A 21,542-nucleotide genomic window follows, 5' to 3' on the forward strand; every position below is an offset into this window, starting at 1 on the left:
TTATTCAATGTATCACTTCATCTCAGTGGATGACGAATTATTTAGCTACTCATAATCAAAAACAAAGCACAAAGAGTAAAAATATAGAAGAACATATTGTACCAATGTGTAGAAAACAAGTAAACGCTAAGAAAATCGACAACCGAATGCCTTGGAGACCACGAACAACCCTTAGACCTTGATGGACGAAAAAGCTGCTAAGAATACCCCCAAAGAACCCTAAAGTCGACTCGAAGTGATTGTGTGTCGAAAGGAAGGGTTATGGCCTTGTATTTATAGAGTTTGCAAGAGGTCTTCACAAACCGACCTACAGGTGCAACGCACCAAGCATCAGGTGCGGCGCACCTGTCCTTGTTACCAAATCTGGAGTTGCTCGATATGCGACGCACCACAGCGTTACCTCCCTGCTTTCCAACTTCTTCCAAGTTTCTGAGTAAAAAATGCTCCGCACCTCCTTACATGGTGCGACGCACCAGCCTTGTTTTCGGCCAAAACTTGTAGTTTCCACTCCATCTTCACTCGTACGCGTCCACGAACCATCCCAATGCATCTTTAAGTCATCCAACAGCTGTTTCTAACCATTTTACCTGTTCTAAGCCTGAAATCACTAGCAACACCATCAAAGCATCGAATATACATATAATTTACACATAATTAAGCTTAAAACGTCTTAGAAACGATATGGGAATATGCATATAAATAGACATATCAAGCCTTAACTTTAAATCGAAAAAACCCCAAAAAAATTAAAATCTAGGGTTCCGAACTAGATTCAATTTAATCCAGAAAATAACCCGATAATCACCAATACGATGATATCCTGCTCTGATACCATGAAAGAAACTTCAATCAACCAAGAACCATCTGATGTTGTATCAGATTAACCGAATGATTATTATAAATAGTAGATCGAGTTTGAGTTTGTGGTTTACAAGAATCAAATAACCATCAATTAGATGATTAATAACAAGAAGAATATATATATCAGTTCTAATATATATATATGAACGAATGCAGATATGTGTAGATATAAAAGAAAGAACAATCGATTGATATGAGCAGCAGCAGAATCAGTTGTGTTCATCATGACCCTAAAAGGGTTTGTTTATATAGTCTTTTTCAAATTTCATATTCTCCCCTCTTCTTCCTTTATCTTCAGCTTAGGTTTCTCTAACTTCAGTTCCCTTCTTTTAAGTCCTCAACCTTTATACCTGTTTACTCAAACAACCCAATAAGTAATAAACCTTTTATATCTTTATATTTACCAAGTTTTACTTGATCTAGACATTAAGATTTATACAAATCTTAACAAAATATATATTACTAGGTACAATGCATGGTAGAGTTAATTTTCAAGTTATTAGAGTTGGTATGAGTTTACCAATTATTTCCCGTAATGTTTATAGTTCAAGGATTAGGAGTTTGACGTGCTAGTAAACTTTACTATTATCTATAACAAAAATATGTTCGGACTAAATCAATGGCCGGTGGTGGCAACAACTACTTTCTGATGATCAAATTAATCTTTTGATGTTCCACGAGCATTAAAATTTTTGGATGTGCCGATCATTAAACTTTTTGAGATTAATTTCTTTAAGCTCAAACGGTCATATGAAGTCCAACACCACCTCAAGGGTATTGCCAAATGCCAATCGACGAGTTCGTCAGTTTAAATCGACAAGACTATGGGGAAAAGTCGAAATACTATTTACATGCCAAAAATATGATACGTACATTTGATAACTTGCAACTCCCGTGAGTACTTTTCAGCATCCTACTAATTGATTAGATATTTTTAACTTATCGATCACATGAACACCACTTTATGTCACATATAAACTCTAACGTACAAAAATTTCTATTAACAAATTACCCTTAATTAAAAACATAAAGAAAACAAAAATTCATCTCTATATGCTATTCTATTTATACTTTAATTAACAATAATGATAAATTAACTTTATATAACTAAAAATCAACTCAATCATAAGATGATACATATATAACATTTAAGTTAGAAAATTTGTACTTATTAACATTGTTATGTATTTTATTGAATCAATTAAAAATGGTTTATGCATAATGTATGTAACAAGTTGTGTAGTTTTGTTAAAAAAAAGTATATCTTCTACTATTTTAGAATATTTAAGATTTAATTCACCATCATGTAAGTTGAGAACGAATATCAGATAATCGGTGTGTTATTATTATTATATCTGTACATGTTAAACATATTGGATCCTATATATCCGAAATTGCAATAACTTCCTGTCATGCTACTTGCAACAACCCACAAAAATATTAAGGGTTTGCTAAATACACCTCTTAATGTTCTTAATGCTGTATTTAAGGTGCATAAATTGTTTGTATATTTACCATGAAAATCTGGAGGCGGACTTTTAATATGAAAGGTACAAGTTTTTTTATGCCTGAAGGCGGACTTTTAATATGAAAGGTACAAGTTTTTTTATGCACGTTAAATACAATCCTTAGATGTGTATTTAGCATTTCCCAAAATATTATATATTCATATCAATTAAAAAAAAGTATCAACTTATCATTTACTATATCAAAACTTCAATACGTATGTACTACTTTCTGAAGAACTAAATCTGAATATCAACTCATAATTTGTTTTTCTATACAAATGATATTGTACCAATTCAAAACTAAATCATGAATGAAAATTAAAGTAGCTAATCATAGAATTGACGTGATTCCAACATCACTAGACATCTTACTTTTTTACTACTAGTAAAAGTTAAAAGAAGGGTGGTAATAATCCATTCTTGATTAGCAAAAACAGACCTACACCTATATGGTATTTTTATATTTACAACTTCGTGTCATCAATTAGTCACACAGATTAACTAATCAAAAGAAATCAAACGACGTAGTCGTCGACCCACCAAAGTACCTAGACGAATTCGTCATCGAAGACGTCTTTTGATGTCTAGGGATGAACGGGGGCGTTGATGACCGAATCAACGCAAAATTCAACCCGTGAAAAAACGGGTGGGTCTTAATATCCGCGGCTCCTCGTTTAGAGCCGAATCGGCTTTCAGGATCCTTATCCAACAATTTAGATATCAAATCGCGCACTTGCGTCTCACGCGATGAGACGGACACAGATGGAAACATAAGTCGTTTCTTGACAATGTTACGCAATGTGGCTTCATTTGTTACACCTGCAAAAGGCGTACAACCATAAACCATCTCATATATAAATATCCCCAACGCCCACCAGTCAACAGCATTGCCATGTGAATTCCCGGACGCCACTTCAGGCGCCACGTATTCATGCGTCCCGACAAAAGAACATGACCTCGCGGTCACCGGTTCCGCCACGAACAAACGGTTGGCGGAAAATGACTGGACTTTCTTTGACCTGAATAGTTGGCTCGGTAGACAAGAGAAGGGGTGGAGAGATGGCTGACGTGGCAGGGGTGATGAAGGAACAGTAGCAGTAGTAGGATGATCTGGTGATGAGGAAAGAGATTGATGAGATTGAACGGCTGGGATGGCATCAGAGCATAAGGATAGGTCAAAATCAGTGAGCATGATGTGACCGTCTGATCTGACCAATACGTTTTCAGGCTTTAAGTCTCTGTATATAACTCCAAGCATATGTAGATACTCTAGAGCTACCAATACCTCAGCAGCATAAAACCTGGATTCACCAAAATATACATTAATAAAAAACTACAAGTAATAAATTAATTAAAATCCTAGATCTAGCAACTTTGGTTTTGATGATCAAAAGAAGCCTCCATTAATAGCAAAACAAAATTCACAGGCCAAAGAAAAGTCAAAAAGTAGCATATATCTTAAAATAATCGGTTGAGTCCAAAATTTGTTTTGAAGTTTTCACACAAATGACTAGTGAACAAATCAGGAAAATTCAATATAGAAACAAGCAAAAGAAGACATAACAGAAGTTACTTATATTTAAGTAATTAATCACAACAGTCACACCATTGGTGTTGTTTCAAATAATTAATTACTTTTATATATATTTTAATTTTAAATCACGAAATTAACTAATTAAGAGTAGTACTAGCTAGATCGAAGAAATGAAAATACGACCTTGCGGCGGAAAGGGAGAAGCGTTTGCGAGGCTGTTTATGGCGTAAAGAATGCAAATCACCACCGGAGCAATATTCCATTACAACACACGAAAAATGCGAGGCTTCGAACTGCGCATAAAGAGACGGCAAAAACGGATGATCAAGCATATTCAATATCTTCTTCTCCGTCGCCGCTCTTTGTGTTTTCTTCTTCAGAGCCAGAACCTCTCTGTCCACAACTTTCATTGCATAATAACACAACCGATTTTTATCCAATTCGTCATCATGACGTAATCGGCATAAGTAAACTTTACCTATATCGCCACTACCTATCTGACGTACAAGGCTAAAATCTCTAAAGTTCAAAACGTTATTGCCTCCGTGATCAACACCGCCGCCGTTATAACCTTCGCTGCTGCTTCTTTTCAAGGTCATTGACCGAATTGCTTGCCAAGACGATTCCGATGACCGGTGTGGCTTTGATACCTTGTTGTTTTCCGGCGAGTATAACGGCCGGCAAGGTGCGAGTAGCTCTAAGGCATCAAAAGATAACCGGCTGAAGCTCGTGCAGCTGTCGCTGCTACTCATTGAGCTTTCGCTTGAATTATTCACTTGTTCTGACTGATGAAGATGACTATCTTTTTGTATTAACTCTAACATTATATATATATATATATATTGTAGCTATAGATATATAATGTTTAATTAATTATATATATATATATAGTTGCTTTGTTTTTTCCGTATAGTTCGGAGGAAGGTGGAAATGAAAATGAGAAAGGAAGGAATGGGGAGGTTGTATTTAAAACGACGTCGTACGGAGGGAGTAAAAAGGGAGAAATAGGGAAATAATAATGGAATGGGGATGGGAAATTGGGGTGAACTTTTTTGGGATTTATATGGAAGGTGTGGAGATTAAGGTGACACGTGAGTGGAAACAGTGGTCGCACGTGCTCAAGGGGGTTAAAATTGGTGACGTACTACTATTAGTAGGAGGTCTAGGAGGCTTCGTGGCACGTGAGTTACGAGCAATGCAGCCTGTTCGCACGTGGCAAATGTGAAGAGTGTTGCTTCTTCCGTTAAGTCTATGTGCCTAAACCTATATACGTAATGAATCAGAAGAAATGGGGGAAATTTACTACGAGTACTAGCTAGATGCTGGTTCCTAGAAAGAAATTAACTAAACACGAGAGAAGATTATTTTGGAAGTTGAAATACTCTCAAAAGAATTGTTTGTGTATTGTTTTGTATAAGCTCTCATAAAGGCTGTATAGAATTATGCTGATACAGGCATTATAAAAGTCTAATTTTCTGTTAGACACGAGAAATGAATATGAGAGTAACCGAATCAAAGTGATAACATCATATTATAGATAAATGTTCTTATCTTATTATGACAAAATACTATTATATACTCGTATTTTTTTAAACAATTTATGGTATCTGGGTTGAAAATCGGTATTTCATGTAAACGTATTTTATTTGAAACAAAATTTAAAAGAAGTTACACACATTGATAACTTTTGGGTTCTTTTTACATGACTTAAAAGTAGAATGATATTGTTTCTTTCTAAAGATTATTTTCAATTAATTATGTAGAACTTAGAAGCAACATTTTTATTTAAGTTCTATTGACATTTTCATCTCTCACACACACTGATATTCGGGATAAAAAATGAGAAAGAAACTACCCAGTTTCTTCTTCATTATTGAGGTTTGGTTTAGATTATATATATTTTTTTTTCAACCTAGGTTGAGAACATATCATCTCAAGTTTTTACTCTCTGAAGTTTCTTTGAGTAAAAGTTTTGTGACAGTAAAAATAAGTTAGTAATTAAGGACTTAACTTTATTTCATGATGAACCGTTAATCATGTTTGTAGGAGCTTCAGTCATGTTTATAGCATTTTGATTGGCTCAATTTGACAACTTGAACAAATATCAACCCAGGCCCTCCAAACTTTATATAGTTCATTCTCTTTTTATATATATTTATCTAACTAGATTTTTCGAAACAAGTATTAATGCTCATATTGATTTTCTCAAAAGGATGCCTAAGGTCCAAGTCGATCATTTTGCCATTAACATGTTGCTTCCATGCATCACTGGAGTTGGTCACTAGAGCCACATCTAAGGGGACAAAAGTATGTGTTGATATTACGTTTAAATTTTGAGCATTTCTCACAATCAAGTAGATAGTGACGCCTAATTATTTAACAAAAACGCAAATTATAAATGACACAAAAAGGTACTATATGTGGGCACAAATAATTATCACGAGTATTAACAACCTATCGTGAAAATAACATAACTTTGTTAATACGCCTGTATGTATTGGTCCCTTTGTGATCCACTTGGTTGCCAGTTGGTACTCCACATAACAATTTTCAAAACGTACTTGAAACTTGATACGTGTATTGTTAATTAATTAATTAATTAATTAAAAAGTATGTTTTTATTAGGGTATATTGATATTTCTAGTTTTGTATGAACTTTTATTGTTGATCAATTGAAGATGTCCTGGGCTTGTGTACATATGTATGCATTAATGTTGGGTATATATAGACGTTACAATCATGTATGAAATAAGTTAAATATCTCTTGGCACGATATATAGTTGAATAATTCTATTCTATATATGGATTCCATATACCAAAAGAAGTCCAACCATGACATATGAACGTGAGAGAATTCCATTGACTCAGTACATTTTGCACAAATATATCAAATCACTTTAATGTTCATAAATTTCACGAACATATACAATCACAGTTAATGACATTCTTAAAACAATCATATGTTTCTCTCTTTGTTTCTTTTTATTTATTGTTTTTATTATCACGCGTGAGATGTTAGACATTTATCCGTTGCTGTCTTTAAAAAAAATACACATGATTATTGTGCATCTCAAACATTAAAACATATCGATCTTATGTGCTCCCAATACAAGTGAATATCTAATATAGTGACATATATATTATCAAACTCTTTTACACAATACGCTATACAAACTTTACTTTTCAGTAAAAGTATAGCTTAGAACAATTTATTTTATTTTATTGGTTATGAAGTTTGAAATCGATCACTTCACTATATATAGAGCCCAAATTAACTAGCTACACTAGTAAGTTACCCGACTAATTTGATTGATATATCGTGGAATAAAAGTGACTTCAACGTTGTCATATTTAATTGAAGGTTGCTTTTGGCGAAGTGGACCGAACATGAATGACATGTCAACAATATTGAAGCAAATGCCAAATGATAGTTATATACTCGTAGTTAGAATTATTAAAAGGGCCACCACCCTTTAAATATATAGGCATTGGTCCCAATACAAAATATAAAGAAGACAACTTTTTGGGATACAACAATCAAGTTTGGCCCATGTTTCCCATAAGCAAATCTTTTATCAAGGTTATATATATCTTATTCAATCAGTACTACTGTATATCGTTAGCAATTCACAATAAAGGTGATGTAAATTGAATTATGTTTCAACCAAAATCTATATTGACGTCAATCATTTTAGTTACAATTGGTAAAAAGAATCGAAACATGCTAATCTTAATATAGAAGTTAATTTGAAGTATTTGGTTAAGTTAGATTTAACCTTTTATCTTGACCTAGATGTCCAAGTAAGAACTCGAGAACACCCCAATGCCGTCTTTCATGAGTTTTGGTTTCTATTATCTTGACGATGTATGGGATAGGGTTGAGATGTAGACACGATGCTACTAACGGTGTCAAGCTTTGACGCGACCGGGACACACCGTCGTGAGCGCCCTTAGACACATTTCAAACCTATCCCACCCATTGTTGGGTTTAAAAAACTCATTTTCACTCCCGCATAAAGTTAATACTAAAACTCATAAAATCATAAAACATCCTTTAATGTACACTTATTTGGTATTAGTGAAAAGGTTTCTTGGCTATTTTGTTTATCTATATAGAAATTAAAAAGGTAATTAGATGGGCAGCCTTTGATCTTATGTATCATCTAATGTCCATTAATCTCATAACCAGACTAATGTTCAGGTGAAATCATTTAATAATTTCTGGATTATTTCAAGTTTGTTTTTGACACAACTCGAACACAAATTAAAATTCCTTTAGGAGTGAGTGAATAACGGCTGATGGCCATTGGGCTATCATCCAGTGTTTTATCTATATAGAAATTATACGTCACTTAAATAAAATAAAGGCTTAAAGAAAATCTGTCTCAATGAGCATACTTTATAATCATGTAATCAACCTCAAAGACAATATCAATAGATCACGAAAATTGACAACCATATCTATATCCTATTTGGGCAATCATATAAGTTATCATAAATTTTGAAAATCTTAACTAATAATATACATCAAAATCTTGTATATCGACTTAAAATTTCATCAACACCATATGTGTTAATCATATATATAACGAAACTCGTTACATTTTGTACGAGAAAACGGGTCCATATAGTAATGAATACAAATAAATGTCGAGAAAAAGGCAGCCAAAAAGTAGCATGTAAGTGAGAGAAACTGGAATTCCTCAAAAAAGTGAAGCCACCTCCCAATATTTAATTTGTTTATTTATCTTCATGTTCATCGTCCAAAAATTTTGAGCCCCATAAAACCTTGCAACTAACATGTTTTACTATTGACTCACATGAAACCCCTTTTTAGCTTTTATATCGTTTTATTACTGTTTTAATTTTAATTATGAGTGTTCAAGTCTAAGCATGTAAATTATCTTAATCACTATGAATACGTGTTTAAACTTGGCTTGTCCATGTTCATCAAACATCCAAACTTAAACCACATGTAACCTAAAGAAACCAAACTCATTTAATGAGTGCCAGAAATAAGTGACCAATAACATAAGTTATTTAACTTTGTATCATCGCAAAGTCATGATAAGCACTAGATTGTTATGATTATTTAACGGTTTTAAAGGTTGCGTACTACTAGATTGATATGTCTTTTTTAACGGGTTTTCTTTTACCAAATTTAACCCCTTACTTTGTTCGATGTTAGTACATGCAAACAACTACATAATTAAACTTGTATAAATAAAGCATAATATTATACTATTGAAAATCAATTATGTCAAATAGACACCAAAATCTAAGTAACAAGTAAAGATAATTGGCTACAAAATCAAGAAAATAGCAAATAAAATATGAAGTATAAGCTACACACTAAATATTGATGCAAATGGGAAATCTCACTTTAGAACTCAAGGGATCTTGTACTCTCCTTTGTGGGAATTATTTTTCTTTCTAACTATAAACAATTAACCAACTTTGTTTATTGAGCAGTTTGTGGGATCTTACAATATATGTAAATTTGGATAGGATATATAAGAGAGATTATATAAAATGTTTGTAGAGATAATATTATATTGCATAAATATTTCTTAAAGGATGATGTTAGAAACTATTGGAACTTTTCCAACACTAATTATCTTTGTTTCGTGTGTATTGTAGTTTCGATATAAAAATTAACAAATAATTCCCCTTTTCCTTTGTTGAAATATAAATATTTCATAGCTTAAAAGTGATCCAAGAAGTATCTTGAAATTCACAGTAACAATAATAATTTCGTAACAAGTAATCGGAGCAATATATTTGTTCGTATTATCCGGGAGTAGCGAGCCATATTTTAATTTATATATAACAGTACCCAATCCAAGTTATTATTTTACCAATTTTTATCACCTCAAACATGTTTGCTTAAAATAAGATTTTAAAATAAGACGTTTAATTTTATGAGAAAGACATAACTTTTTATCACTAGATCACAATTACATCAATATATGTGCTTCCATATTGAAAGTCCTCTTTTGACAATTTTTCAACGTAGTGAAAGATAACCTTATATATTCGACACTGTAAAGATGTTCGTTGACCAAGTCAAGTTGTTGGCTAGAATTCATTAATGCGTACTCCTATTTTTCAAGTCATTGAATTAAAGACAATACAAAACATCCTGTGCGCAAAAGTTATATATATTCAAAAAAAACAAATCATTTCCATCCGTAACTTTGTGGACATGTGTATCTGCTTAACCTATACATCTATATTTATACTCCTTATAAAACATTTTGAAGTTTTATTTATAATATGTCTTAAAAATTTAAGCATACTTTTTTTTTCTTCCAAAAAATCCCTTTCACTATATATATGGTTCTCAAAATGGTCCTCCGTACACTACGACACTGAATTACCGTATATCTACCCTTATAACAAATTGTCACTCCTAAAACAAAATTTCGCCGCAACGTGCGGGTATTATGCTCGTAGAAATATAAACAATACGAGTATTAAAGTATTGTTTCGACTTTCGACTTATTGTTTGAATTCTCACAAAACCTGTAATAGTTCCTTACTCTTTTGAGTGTCAATAATTACAGAATTGGGTAATACCTACAAGATTTTTACTTTTTGTTTAACTTATATTAGTTACTTTTTTTCTTTTCTTTTTTTTTTTTTTTTACCATTTTTGTGTTAATTGGGAGATATTTATTTTTCATTTTTATTGATAAACGTAACCTATCTAGACTAGTAATAATGTGAATAAGCTTGAACCATGACTTTTATGTTTATTCGTTTCTTGTCACTAGCTTCAAGCCCCGTCCTTTGATTGTTGACTTGTGCATGTATTGACAATTATGGTGTTCTTTTTAGTCTATGTTCATACTCCATACATTGTTATATAATAATAATAATAATAATAATAACAATAAATGGATAATGATAAATCAATCAAACTCATATCCGTAAAGATCAACCTAATTATTAGATGATGACATTTGAAAGAATCAATTGATAAGATTAAAATAAAGACTTAGTTTTTAGGCTTTTAGGCTGACTTTGGCACATTTTTAGGTCAATTCATCATTTTTCTTACGAGTAATCAATAATTAAATATAGATAATGATAAATCGACCTAACTCATGTGCCTAAAGGTCAACTTAATAATTAGATGATGGCATTTGGAATAATTAATGGATAAGATCAGGAAATAAACTTAGTAGAATCCATATATCAAATTTTTAAGCTTTTAGGTTGTTTGTATACATAATTGAAATTTTTTTTACCAACAACACTACACAATCTGTATAATCGGAGTATCAAATATTTTTTATACAATTTGTTATTTCCTTTATAATGTGCCATGATTATATGATTGATAACTTGATAAGAAAATAAGCAAGCATCAATATTAATACAAAACATGACATGATATTTTTGGGGCCACATGAGCCCATTGAGTGCTCTACTTCAGTGATTCAACATCTTACGTTGTATTTGAGGTAGATTTCATGAAAAAGGACAAACGATATCTGCTAAGTTGTTAATTTAGCATTGCAAAGTTGTAATTGACATCACTTTCATAAAATTTTATTAAGATTTGTGAATTACTCTAAAAATAAAATGATTTTTCATCTATAGCTAAATACACTATGATAAAAATTGTTAAATTCATCAAACAACTAGCAACATCCTTTATTAATAAAATTAAAGATAGTGATGGAGTATTGTTAAATGGTTAATGTGATCTTTCAACTATAGCTAAAATTCCCTATGAGAAAAACGTAGTTATGAGAAATTCATCAAATAACTAGCAATATCCTTTTTTAATAAATTTAATAAAATGAAAGATAGTGATAGAGTATTGTTAAATTACACTTTGAATAAATAAAATGAAGTAAGGATCGAAGTCAGGATTTCTAGGATTTTATGATATTAACAAACATAAAAATTATATTACAAAACTAACTTATGTCAGTTTGGGATTGCCAATTATCTTTAAACTAAGTAAATACTTTAAAATAGTACTCCCTCCGTCTTATTTTAGTTGTCATATTGACTAACTTTAACCGTAAATAATTTTGTTTGTACTATATGTTAGTTGATGAAACTTATATAGACAAAAATACATTAAAAACTCAATCCATTTATATATTTTATATCAAGTGTTACATGACAAAAATAAAGTTATTTACGATTAAAGTTAGTCAACATAACAACTAAAATAGAACGGATGGAGTACTAAAACTATAGACTTTTAAAAATATTATTAAGTTCTTATGGCCGTGATCACCATATATCTCCATCACTCGAAAGAATGGAATAAAATAGAAAAGTAGAGGGGGCATGGTGGCAATATTCTCGGTGTATAGATGGGTGGACAAACGGACAAAATCTGTTGTCACATCAACCAATTTCCAGTTTACCACCCTATGCCTATACACATCGAATCTTTTCTTTTACTATGTCCCCACACCACACAAAAACTTGTATTGTATTTATTTATGAAAAAATCATTAATATTTAGAGATTTACAACAATATTTGTATTTACATTAAAATTTATATTTTTATAGTGAATGGTTAGATTCTGTTGTAAAAAATCATTTCCCTTTATTTATATTTTATTTATGGGGTTTGCTAAATCATTTCCCTTTATTTATTTAGATTTCCATTCAAGTTTTTGCATATCATTTATCATATTTATAAGTCAATTCAGCTTTTTAAGTGTCAATATTTACAAAAACTTAAATATATAATAAAGATGACGGTAATGGATCGAAGAAGGAACAACAACTATATATTATCAGACAATATAAAGTTATCTTACTTGATAGAGATCGTTAATTGAAATCTGTATATTGTAAATTTTCATTTACTAGATAAATTACTCGTACATTTCTTCGTTACTCCTTGCACGAGTGTACTACATAAGGTATTTGCTTAAAAGTTATATATATATATATATATATATATACAAAATGATGATAAAAAAGAAAATATTAAAATCATGATCGTCATACTTACTATATACAAGATCTATAGAAGAATACACTACCAAATATTGAATGAAGTTAAATCAACAAATAAAATATAAAGAGTTGAAATCTACAAATATTTTATTTAGGATTTTGTTGGATGAATCAAAAAATAAATAAAATGTCCCCAAAGACGTTCAGCGATGCTTCTGCACCCAATTTTACTATTTTCAACTAGTTATTAATATATTTATTTTTGTCGTTTAATTTTTTAATCTTAAGTATTTATATATTTTTTTTTTTTTTATGATAGACAGTTTTCTAACACATGACAGGAAATAATAATAATACTCCGAACTATATACTATAAATAAATAATTTATTAATCATTGAAAACTAATACAGTATTTGATTTATATTGTCATTATGAATCATTAGTCTTCATTAAACAACTTAATTTAGTATATATTTTACAGGTTGACCAAGTTGTTATAAAAATAAGATCATATTATCTGTTATCATACTTGGGTGGAACTCATGAATTTGTTTGCTGACTATTAAACAATTTGATCTCTCGCCATTAAGCAAGTTATCTCCTTGATTATGATATATAGATTTGCTTAAAATTACTCTGTCAGTTAGTCATATACTCATATCTTTTAGTTCGATTACAAAAGAAAGTAATTCAAATCTTTACACTCTCACCTGAGGTCAATATGTAATTTTTTTCTTATACCGGCTGATTGAAATCCAGTGTATACTTAATAGTACTAAAATATTTCTTAAATATCTGATATGTCGTAATATTATACTTTAGATTAAAAAGTTTCGTAAGCATTAATTAAATTAATCATCTTTCGATCTCGCATCTATTGTATGTTGATGATGTAATTTTATTGGGTGAATGGTCAACGACAAATCTTGATACTATCCAGCTAGCCTTAAATTTCTTTTACACTATTTCGGGCCTCAAAATTAATTTTCATAAGTCATCAATCTTTGGTATTGGCGTGAAAAGTGATGAAGTTGCCTTTACGGCCGAACGATTTTGGTACAAACCAGGTTCATTTCCTTTCTCCTATCTAGGAATTCCAATTGGCCGATCTATGAGGAAAATCAAAGAGTGGGACAGTTTGGTGTTAAACTTCAAGAAGAGGTTATCGGTATGGAATGCAAAACTTCTTTCTATAGGTGGTAGGTCCACTCTCATTTCATCAGTTTTGGGTTTTCCTTGGAATTTACTATCTTTCCCTCTTTAAACTTCCAAAGAAGGTGGATAGCAAACTTGAGTCGTTGAGATCCAATTTCTTTTGGGGAAGTACGGATGATTGTCACAAGATGGCGTGGATTAAATGGAAATTAGCATTAGCTTCTAAAGAGGTTGGAGGTTTGGGCATTGGCAGTCTATATGGGCTTAATCTCGCACTTCTTTATAAATGGAGATGGCGGGCTCTTTCGTCTACGAATAATTTTTGGGTCAATATAATTATGGCAGTTCATGGCCGAGAGTGTCTTATGAATTTCAAGGCTAAAAACAGTGGTATATGGGATTCGATTTGTTCTTCATTCAAAGAATTCCATGCCTTGTCCTCCGTTCCTGCAAATGTTATCGCTAGGCGGTTAGGCAATGGTGAGTCAACCCGTTTTTGGACTGATATTTGGATGGGGAATGAGGCCTTTTCTAGCAGGTTCCCGAGACTTTATGCTATGGAGACAAACAAACAGGCCCTTATTAGTAATAGGTGGAATAATGGCGAATGGTCTTGGTTATGGCGCAGGAACATTCGCGATGGGGCTAAAGCAACACAGCTTGCCGATTTAACTTCATTGATTCAATCTATTCAACTTATAGATAAGACTGACTCTTGGACTTGGAATGTTCTAGGTAATACATCCTTCTCTATTCGTCAATTTCGACTTTGTCTTGAACGTGCTCTGCTCCCATGTGAGCCACTTAAGACAAGTTGGAATTCTTTAGTACCTAAAAAAGTTAACATTTTTGTGTGGCATCTTTTGAGGGATCGTCTCCCATCTCGATTAAATCTCAGCCTCAAAGGACTAGACATTGATGATATCTCTTGCCCACTATGCCCATACCAGGTTGAATCAATCCAACATCTCTTTTCGTCTTGTATGTTTTTTAATGAACTGGCACAACTCATAAGCATACGAACACGGATTGACATTGTTATTGCTAACCCAAAATCGATACTAGAATGGATTCATGACTCTCTTTTCCCGTTCAAGTTTAAAAGAATTTTGGAAGCTATTTGTTTCGCATGGTGGTGGTCGTTGTGGAAACACCGTAAATCATGTGATTCACCGGGAGATTGGCGACTCGTGTAATGTTGTATTTCACTCTATTGTTTCTATTTCATATTATTGGATCTCTAACCGTGATAAGAAATCTAGTATCCCATGGTCATTATGGGTGACGAGCCCATTATTTTTATTGTAATTTGTAGTAGCTGGTTTATTGCCTAGGCGTCTTGTCAAAGCAATTTATTATTAATAAACTTAATGCTGTTCAAAAAAAAAATAATTTGTGATTAAAAAAAACTTATATATACTTTTAAAACGGATAAGCTTTACCCATTAAAAATACATTGGAAAAATTGCTATAATGATTTTATTTGCGATAATATTTGAAAAGAAAATTTGTTTTGATAATCATTAAAAAAAAGATATATTTTGCATAAATTTTCTCATACGAGTAATTTATACTAATTTTCTCAGACATGACTAAAAAATTGGTGTTGAAAAATGAATTTCATTATCTCTTTTAATCTTAACATTTAACATTTAATCGGTCATATATCGACACTATATTTTAGACATATATTTAAGATGACCAAATACATAATCTACAACCTTTTTGGATGATAAGTCATCTCAAATGCAAGGCCCTTCGGTTTTAAAACTACTCCGTATGACATTACAAAAAACTTATTTAAAAAGGCTACCTCAACATTCAAAACAAACAAGCCTGGTGAATAAGATGAACTAATTGTATGAGAAAGGCTTGCAAGGATGTATGTCATAAATCAATTAATCGGTCTATTTAAGTCATGTTGGCATCACTGAAAAATGGCTTCACGATGACATATGCCCAAGATCACTTTAGCGACTCAAGGCTAAATCCCAAGATCACATATGACATATGCCTTCACGATCCAAATTTTTGTAACAAAAAACTAGTCAAGTATAAACAGGAATTCCCTTCAAGTTTGACTTGCAAAAGTTCTTCTTACTTCAAATCAACCAAGAACTAAATATATCCATGAACAAAAGCAAGATCGTTATTCGCAAGAGAACTTTAATCATAACAAGCATACTAGTTTAGGCCGATATTAATTCATTGGAGATACATGAAGTTTCTCAGATTACCTTAATTGCCAGATCAAAACACTGTACGGGATTATTGCAATGTTATTCGGATTACCTTAATACCATAATATAGTTCTTATTTGGATTTGGATATGAGTTATCTGGACTGAGTTATTCACCAGTACATACTTCTTAAAAAAAAAGGATGATGAACAATACAATGCTTCTTCAATTTACTGACTAGACCCGAATAAACCCGATCCCAAACAAGTAAAATGATTATATAATTATAGATCAAATTAATTGGAATAAAAGAAAGGGACTGATATTTCCCTTGACCTGAATTACGAACACACCTAGAGAAATATCTGTGCATATAAATATATAATCTCCAGACCAACTAACACTTAGCGGGGTTGCAAACGTCACACGTATCAAACCAATACAACCACCCAAAGACGTAAGCATTACTAACACGATAGATTTATTTGCCGGTAATGAATTCGGTTAACCAACAAAGCCCCGTTTTCAATCGTAGTAATCATAATCATCCTCTTCAGAAATGACACTACCATCGGAGAATTCATAGTCGTTATATGAATCATCCCCGGAAAATTCATCCACATCAGAATTCCCAGATGAATACATATCATCAAAATCATCATACGCATGAGCTCGAGGATTAAACCCACAGTTTTCTGTTGGGTCATTAGGGCACATAAAAAATCTAATTCGTTCCATGCATAGTTTTCCTAAGCTCCCACCAAGATCGAGGTTAAAACACCGACGTACATCAAGAAATTCGAGGTGAGGGCAGCCATGCAAAATGGCTTCGAGACCTGCATTGGTCATTTTATTACCAAAAAGCTGCAAATGGCGTAACTCAGGCATGGCATTAGCAATGGCAAGGGCATCACCATCACATTCGATATGTGGGCGTCTGAACTCTTTGTTCAATTTGAAAGATTTCAGCTGAGGACAATTGGTTCCAATCACTTCAATGTCTTCTGCATCAATAGAGGTATAGAAAAGGTGAAGTTGCTCCAAATGTGGTAGCCTTTTGGCTGCGTGACTCAACCCACTACTTGTAACAGCATAGCAGCTTGAAAGGCTTAGACATTTTAGCTTACTTGAGCTGTGCAGAAGATGATCAATAGACAAAAAGAACCGATTAAATTTTATGTTCCTTTGTAACTTTCAGTTGTTTTTATACATCTTTAAACACCAAGGGTTGCTAGAACAAATTTACTGTGAAGAAAAATGATAAAGTCAAAGTGCACATTCAAACTAAACAGAGTAATACACAGACCTACACCAACTAAAGAAAATAACACATAATCAACCAGTTACTTTAACGTGGCCTATTCATGAGGGGACTTGATGTGATCACAACAAGAGGCCTCATGTTTAAATCTCTTGGGTAACTTCTTACTGGTGCCCAACGAAAGGGTTCGGAATTGGAACAGCCTGAATACCCTGGTTTAGGCTCCGCACACTAGAGTCAACACACTTGCCTCCCCAGGATAACAGAAAAACCTCATCCGTTGTTAATTTGGGTTTAAATTCCCTTACGGATATTAAAAATTTTAGGAGCATTGGGCCTTGCATATTTCTCTGGTTTTATTACTAGAGCAGAAGTTTATAAGGCTATAGCAGTGGGCTTTTTGCCTTTCTTTATTCCTCAGTACATGTGCTCTCGTGTGATAATTTTGAATCCTTATATATGTCCATTTTCTACATATCCCTTTTAAGAATTTTCCAATACCGTAGCATTTCTAGGTGGTACTGAATCAGGAACTTTACCATATAGTATTCTATCTCTACAGCTTTCTTTCCCAATCACTACATTTAACAGGATTTCAAGACTATCAGACATCTCCGTTACTTGACACACGTTGGTCTTTTGACATCACATCATCTGCTTCTTAGTTGAGTGAGTGGATAATTCCGGATATTTGATAGCCATATGTAGAATCCCATTGAAACACAGAGCTGAAGCTTTTGTTATATGTATTTTTAGTTATGTCGTTGTGAAAAACCCAACTTTATACAAGGTGGTAGAACTCGTGGATCGGAATCGAATCGGCTAGGTAGGGAGACTGGATTTTTTGAAATATCGGGGTGATATCGGCGAGGTAGGGAGACTGGATATTTTGAAATATCGGGGTGGAATCGAAGCAGCCGATCCCGATACCGAGATATCGGCTGATATTTACAACACTGCCTTTATATGATTAATGCTCTTCAAGCACAAAATAATAAGAAATAAATTTCCAAATGTTGATATAAATCTCGTTAAAAAAAGTGGAATATCCCCTGACTTATCTTGCACACATATTTTTTGATAAAATGGACTATGCAAAAGCTAGATATCAATCTGAGGTTGTGCACACTGACATATCTTAAAGTTTGGCACAATTTTTTGAGACATTCTAACTGCTAACAGTTTCATAAGATTAACTACCCTACCATGTCGTTTTCCTTAATGATCTTTAAATTATTTGTAAATCCTAAATATATGAGACCATACTATATATATAGAGTTTATTGTATAGTACTAAATTACATGCTAGCCATATAAGTGCATCATTGTCCTTTTTTTATCTTACAGAAAGTAGGAAAACTTAAATGAGAAACGTCAGTCTAGTGCTAGAAAGGGCGACTAATAAAGGGGAATGGCAATTGAGATCAGTTTTCATCTGAGCTATGTCTTGTTAAGCCTTAGAAGCACAAGCTAATATTATATGGTAGTCCAGCACAACCAATTGGACGCCTTAGGTGTTACAGCTTCATACTTAAAAATACTTTGTTTCAGTTTACTTTGCCTTCTTAGAGTCTAGGTTCCAATACCCTCGGTTTTCAACTTTTATGTCATTATGTGGCAACCTCCAAAGGTTATGGTTACTCCAAGAGTTTGAGTTTTCTCGATTCTTTTAGGCATTAGACGCTTTTCAGCAGAATTGCTTAGCATTTGTCTATAAAATGAATTGTCATGACGTATGATGTATAGATGACATCATGAATACCACTTAGGAATCAAGTTGGGTTCACCATATGGCACAAGAGTTGGGGCTTCCAATACAGATACTACTGAATTAATAAGATCACCAATTCACCATGCATATCTCTGGAAACCAACATTCCCAACAACGTGTAAAACACTTGGAAATTGATTGACACGATTGTAAGACCACATACTAGGTACCTTAGGTGAATCTCCACCAGTCCACCTATCCGGTAACTCTGGGTTAATTGTGTTGATACTTTAACGTTTTTAACCAAACCCCTTGAAGAATATATTAGTCCTATAATGTGACAGTTTGTGCTAATTATATGTTTATGCTCCAAATTGAAGAATCCCAAAAGGCTTATAATGTACCCATTTTGCAGGAATTTCAATACTGATCTATTTTCATCATAAAACGCTGACACCATTCCGGGTACTACCGATCTATTTTCATCATATAAGGCTGACACCATTCTAGGTATACTTTTACAACATCAACCTATACTTACTGATCTTCTATTAACTAAATTACTCTCATGTTTCAACAGCCGTAAAGAGTATCATAATATCAAAACAATGTAATAGGACGCTCATATAATGATATAACCTTAATCATAAATCAATTATGACAAATAAAAAAGTGACAACAGTTTTTGAGCGAAAAATGTATAAAGACACAGGGCACAAAGGCTTCCCCAGGGCGTGGGTGTAAGTTGTAGAGCAAAACAGTAGCTATTCAGTCAGTATTAATATCTTCCAATCATCTGTCGAACACTCGAACCAATAGTAACAGTAGTAAATCGAGCATGTAACCTTACACTTATTCATGTGCATGCCAACCCAAAACATACCATATCAAATCATATCTTATCTCTATAAAGTGCTTCCCCAATCACTACATTTTTTCAGTAACTAGGGACTTCTCGGAAAATTGTCAGTTTGGGAAATGTTGATTAATTAACAATTTAACATCCACTATTCTACTGCTTATTTAAGTGAGTGCGCAATTCATTCAGGTTATATCCGCGTCTAAAGCATTTGAATGTTGGTAAGCTAAAGTAGAATACATGTATAACTTGTTTATATGTAAATAATGTCAGTTAAGCAAGCACATCCGTACATCATATATTACCCTAGTGTATCCAAAGTGAGTCATATTATTTGAAAAATCTCTCTATTGAAACAATCGAGGGGTTTAGGCAAACGTTCAATCTTAAATTATTCCAACAAATGACAGTTTGTGTATTTTCAATCTTGTTTCATGCTCTTTCATGATGCACCTGAAATTAGGTGCATCACTTTACAAAAGGTAGGTAGTAATAACACCTTCAATCCCCCCTTCCTATTCGCATCCCAACCTTTCCCTACAATATTCCTCTAAAATCTATTCGCATTAAAAATCTTATATAATTATAGTAATAATCAACACACACACACATATATCGGGTGACAATCAAATGAGAACGAAATTAAAATGAGAACACTTAGAAACTACATTTTGATGCATTAAAAGTCCATAAAACTGACATAGTGCATAACTAATTATTATTATTTAAGTGTTTAACAACATATTCATCCGTCAAAATCGAAAAAATCTCGTTTTTTGTTAATATGCATCCAAGATGGATGCACAAAAAAAATGGTGATTTTTTCGATTTTGACGGATCAATTTGTTGTTAAACACTTAAGTAATGATAATTAGATAAGCACTTTGTTAGTTTTATGGACTTTTAATGCATCAAAATGATGTTTTTAAGTGTTCTCACCGTTCTTATTTTAAAAGGGTTATCAACGGAGTGTTACCCTATATATATACACAAAGAGAGATAGAGAGCGAGCGTACCGTTGAGAAATAAAATCGAGTAAATCATCGTTGCAAAGAGACTCGAGTTTAATATCAATTAATTCACCAGAGCTCCGAAAAACCGCCTGTTTATATAGATTCAGGAGCATATCCCAATCATTTAATTCAAGACAATCTGGGGGAAAATTTATCACTTTCCACATCGCCGGATCCTTACAAACTATGCGCCAATATGTGCATACTTTTTGTGCGTTGTTTAGTATCTCTACCACACCTAGTTTTTGAAGTATAACTGACATCAGTTCATGTGGCATCTCTAGCCAGTTTGGTGTTATGTCCGCCGTCGTCTGCGGCGGAAGTCGACGCCATATTTTTTTCCAGTGTTTTTTTTTTTTTTTTTTTTACAATGAGAGGTTACATATGTAGATTATTGCTTTTCTATTTTGATAGAGTGAGATGCAAAACTGACCCTAGACTTTCGTGTATTGTTTTTAAAGTCCTTTGAAAAGAAACTAAGTTGTTGTATTCTAAGATTTTTCGTGTCCGTGAGCAACATT

General features: G+C 32.8%; 2 protein-coding genes across 2 annotated transcripts; both read right to left on the reverse strand.

Moving 5' to 3' along the window:
- Positions 1 to 2,677: 2,677 nt before the first annotated feature.
- LOC122593072 (protein kinase PINOID) lies at positions 2,678 to 4,726 on the reverse strand. The gene is made up of 2 exons (XM_043765416.1): positions 4,087 to 4,726; positions 2,678 to 3,670 (listed from the first exon to the last, which is right to left on the reverse strand). Exons 1-2 carry the CDS (start codon positions 4,653 to 4,655, stop codon positions 2,875 to 2,877), a joined length of 1,365 nt encoding a protein of 454 aa, XP_043621351.1. The 5' UTR covers positions 4,656 to 4,726; the 3' UTR covers positions 2,678 to 2,874.
- An 11,751-nt stretch (positions 4,727 to 16,477) lies between these two features.
- LOC122590503 (putative F-box/LRR-repeat protein 23) lies at positions 16,478 to 21,336 on the reverse strand. The gene is made up of 2 exons (XM_043762704.1): positions 21,025 to 21,336; positions 16,478 to 17,309 (listed from the first exon to the last, which is right to left on the reverse strand). The coding sequence occupies exons 1-2, from the start codon at positions 21,297 to 21,299 to the stop codon at positions 16,703 to 16,705; spliced, it is 882 nt and encodes a 293-aa protein (XP_043618639.1). The 5' UTR covers positions 21,300 to 21,336; the 3' UTR covers positions 16,478 to 16,702.
- Positions 21,337 to 21,542: the final 206 nt, after the last annotated feature.

This window comes from Erigeron canadensis, chromosome 3 (assembly GCF_010389155.1).
Source record: "Erigeron canadensis isolate Cc75 chromosome 3, C_canadensis_v1, whole genome shotgun sequence".
Taxonomy (NCBI): domain Eukaryota; kingdom Viridiplantae; phylum Streptophyta; class Magnoliopsida; order Asterales; family Asteraceae; genus Erigeron; species Erigeron canadensis.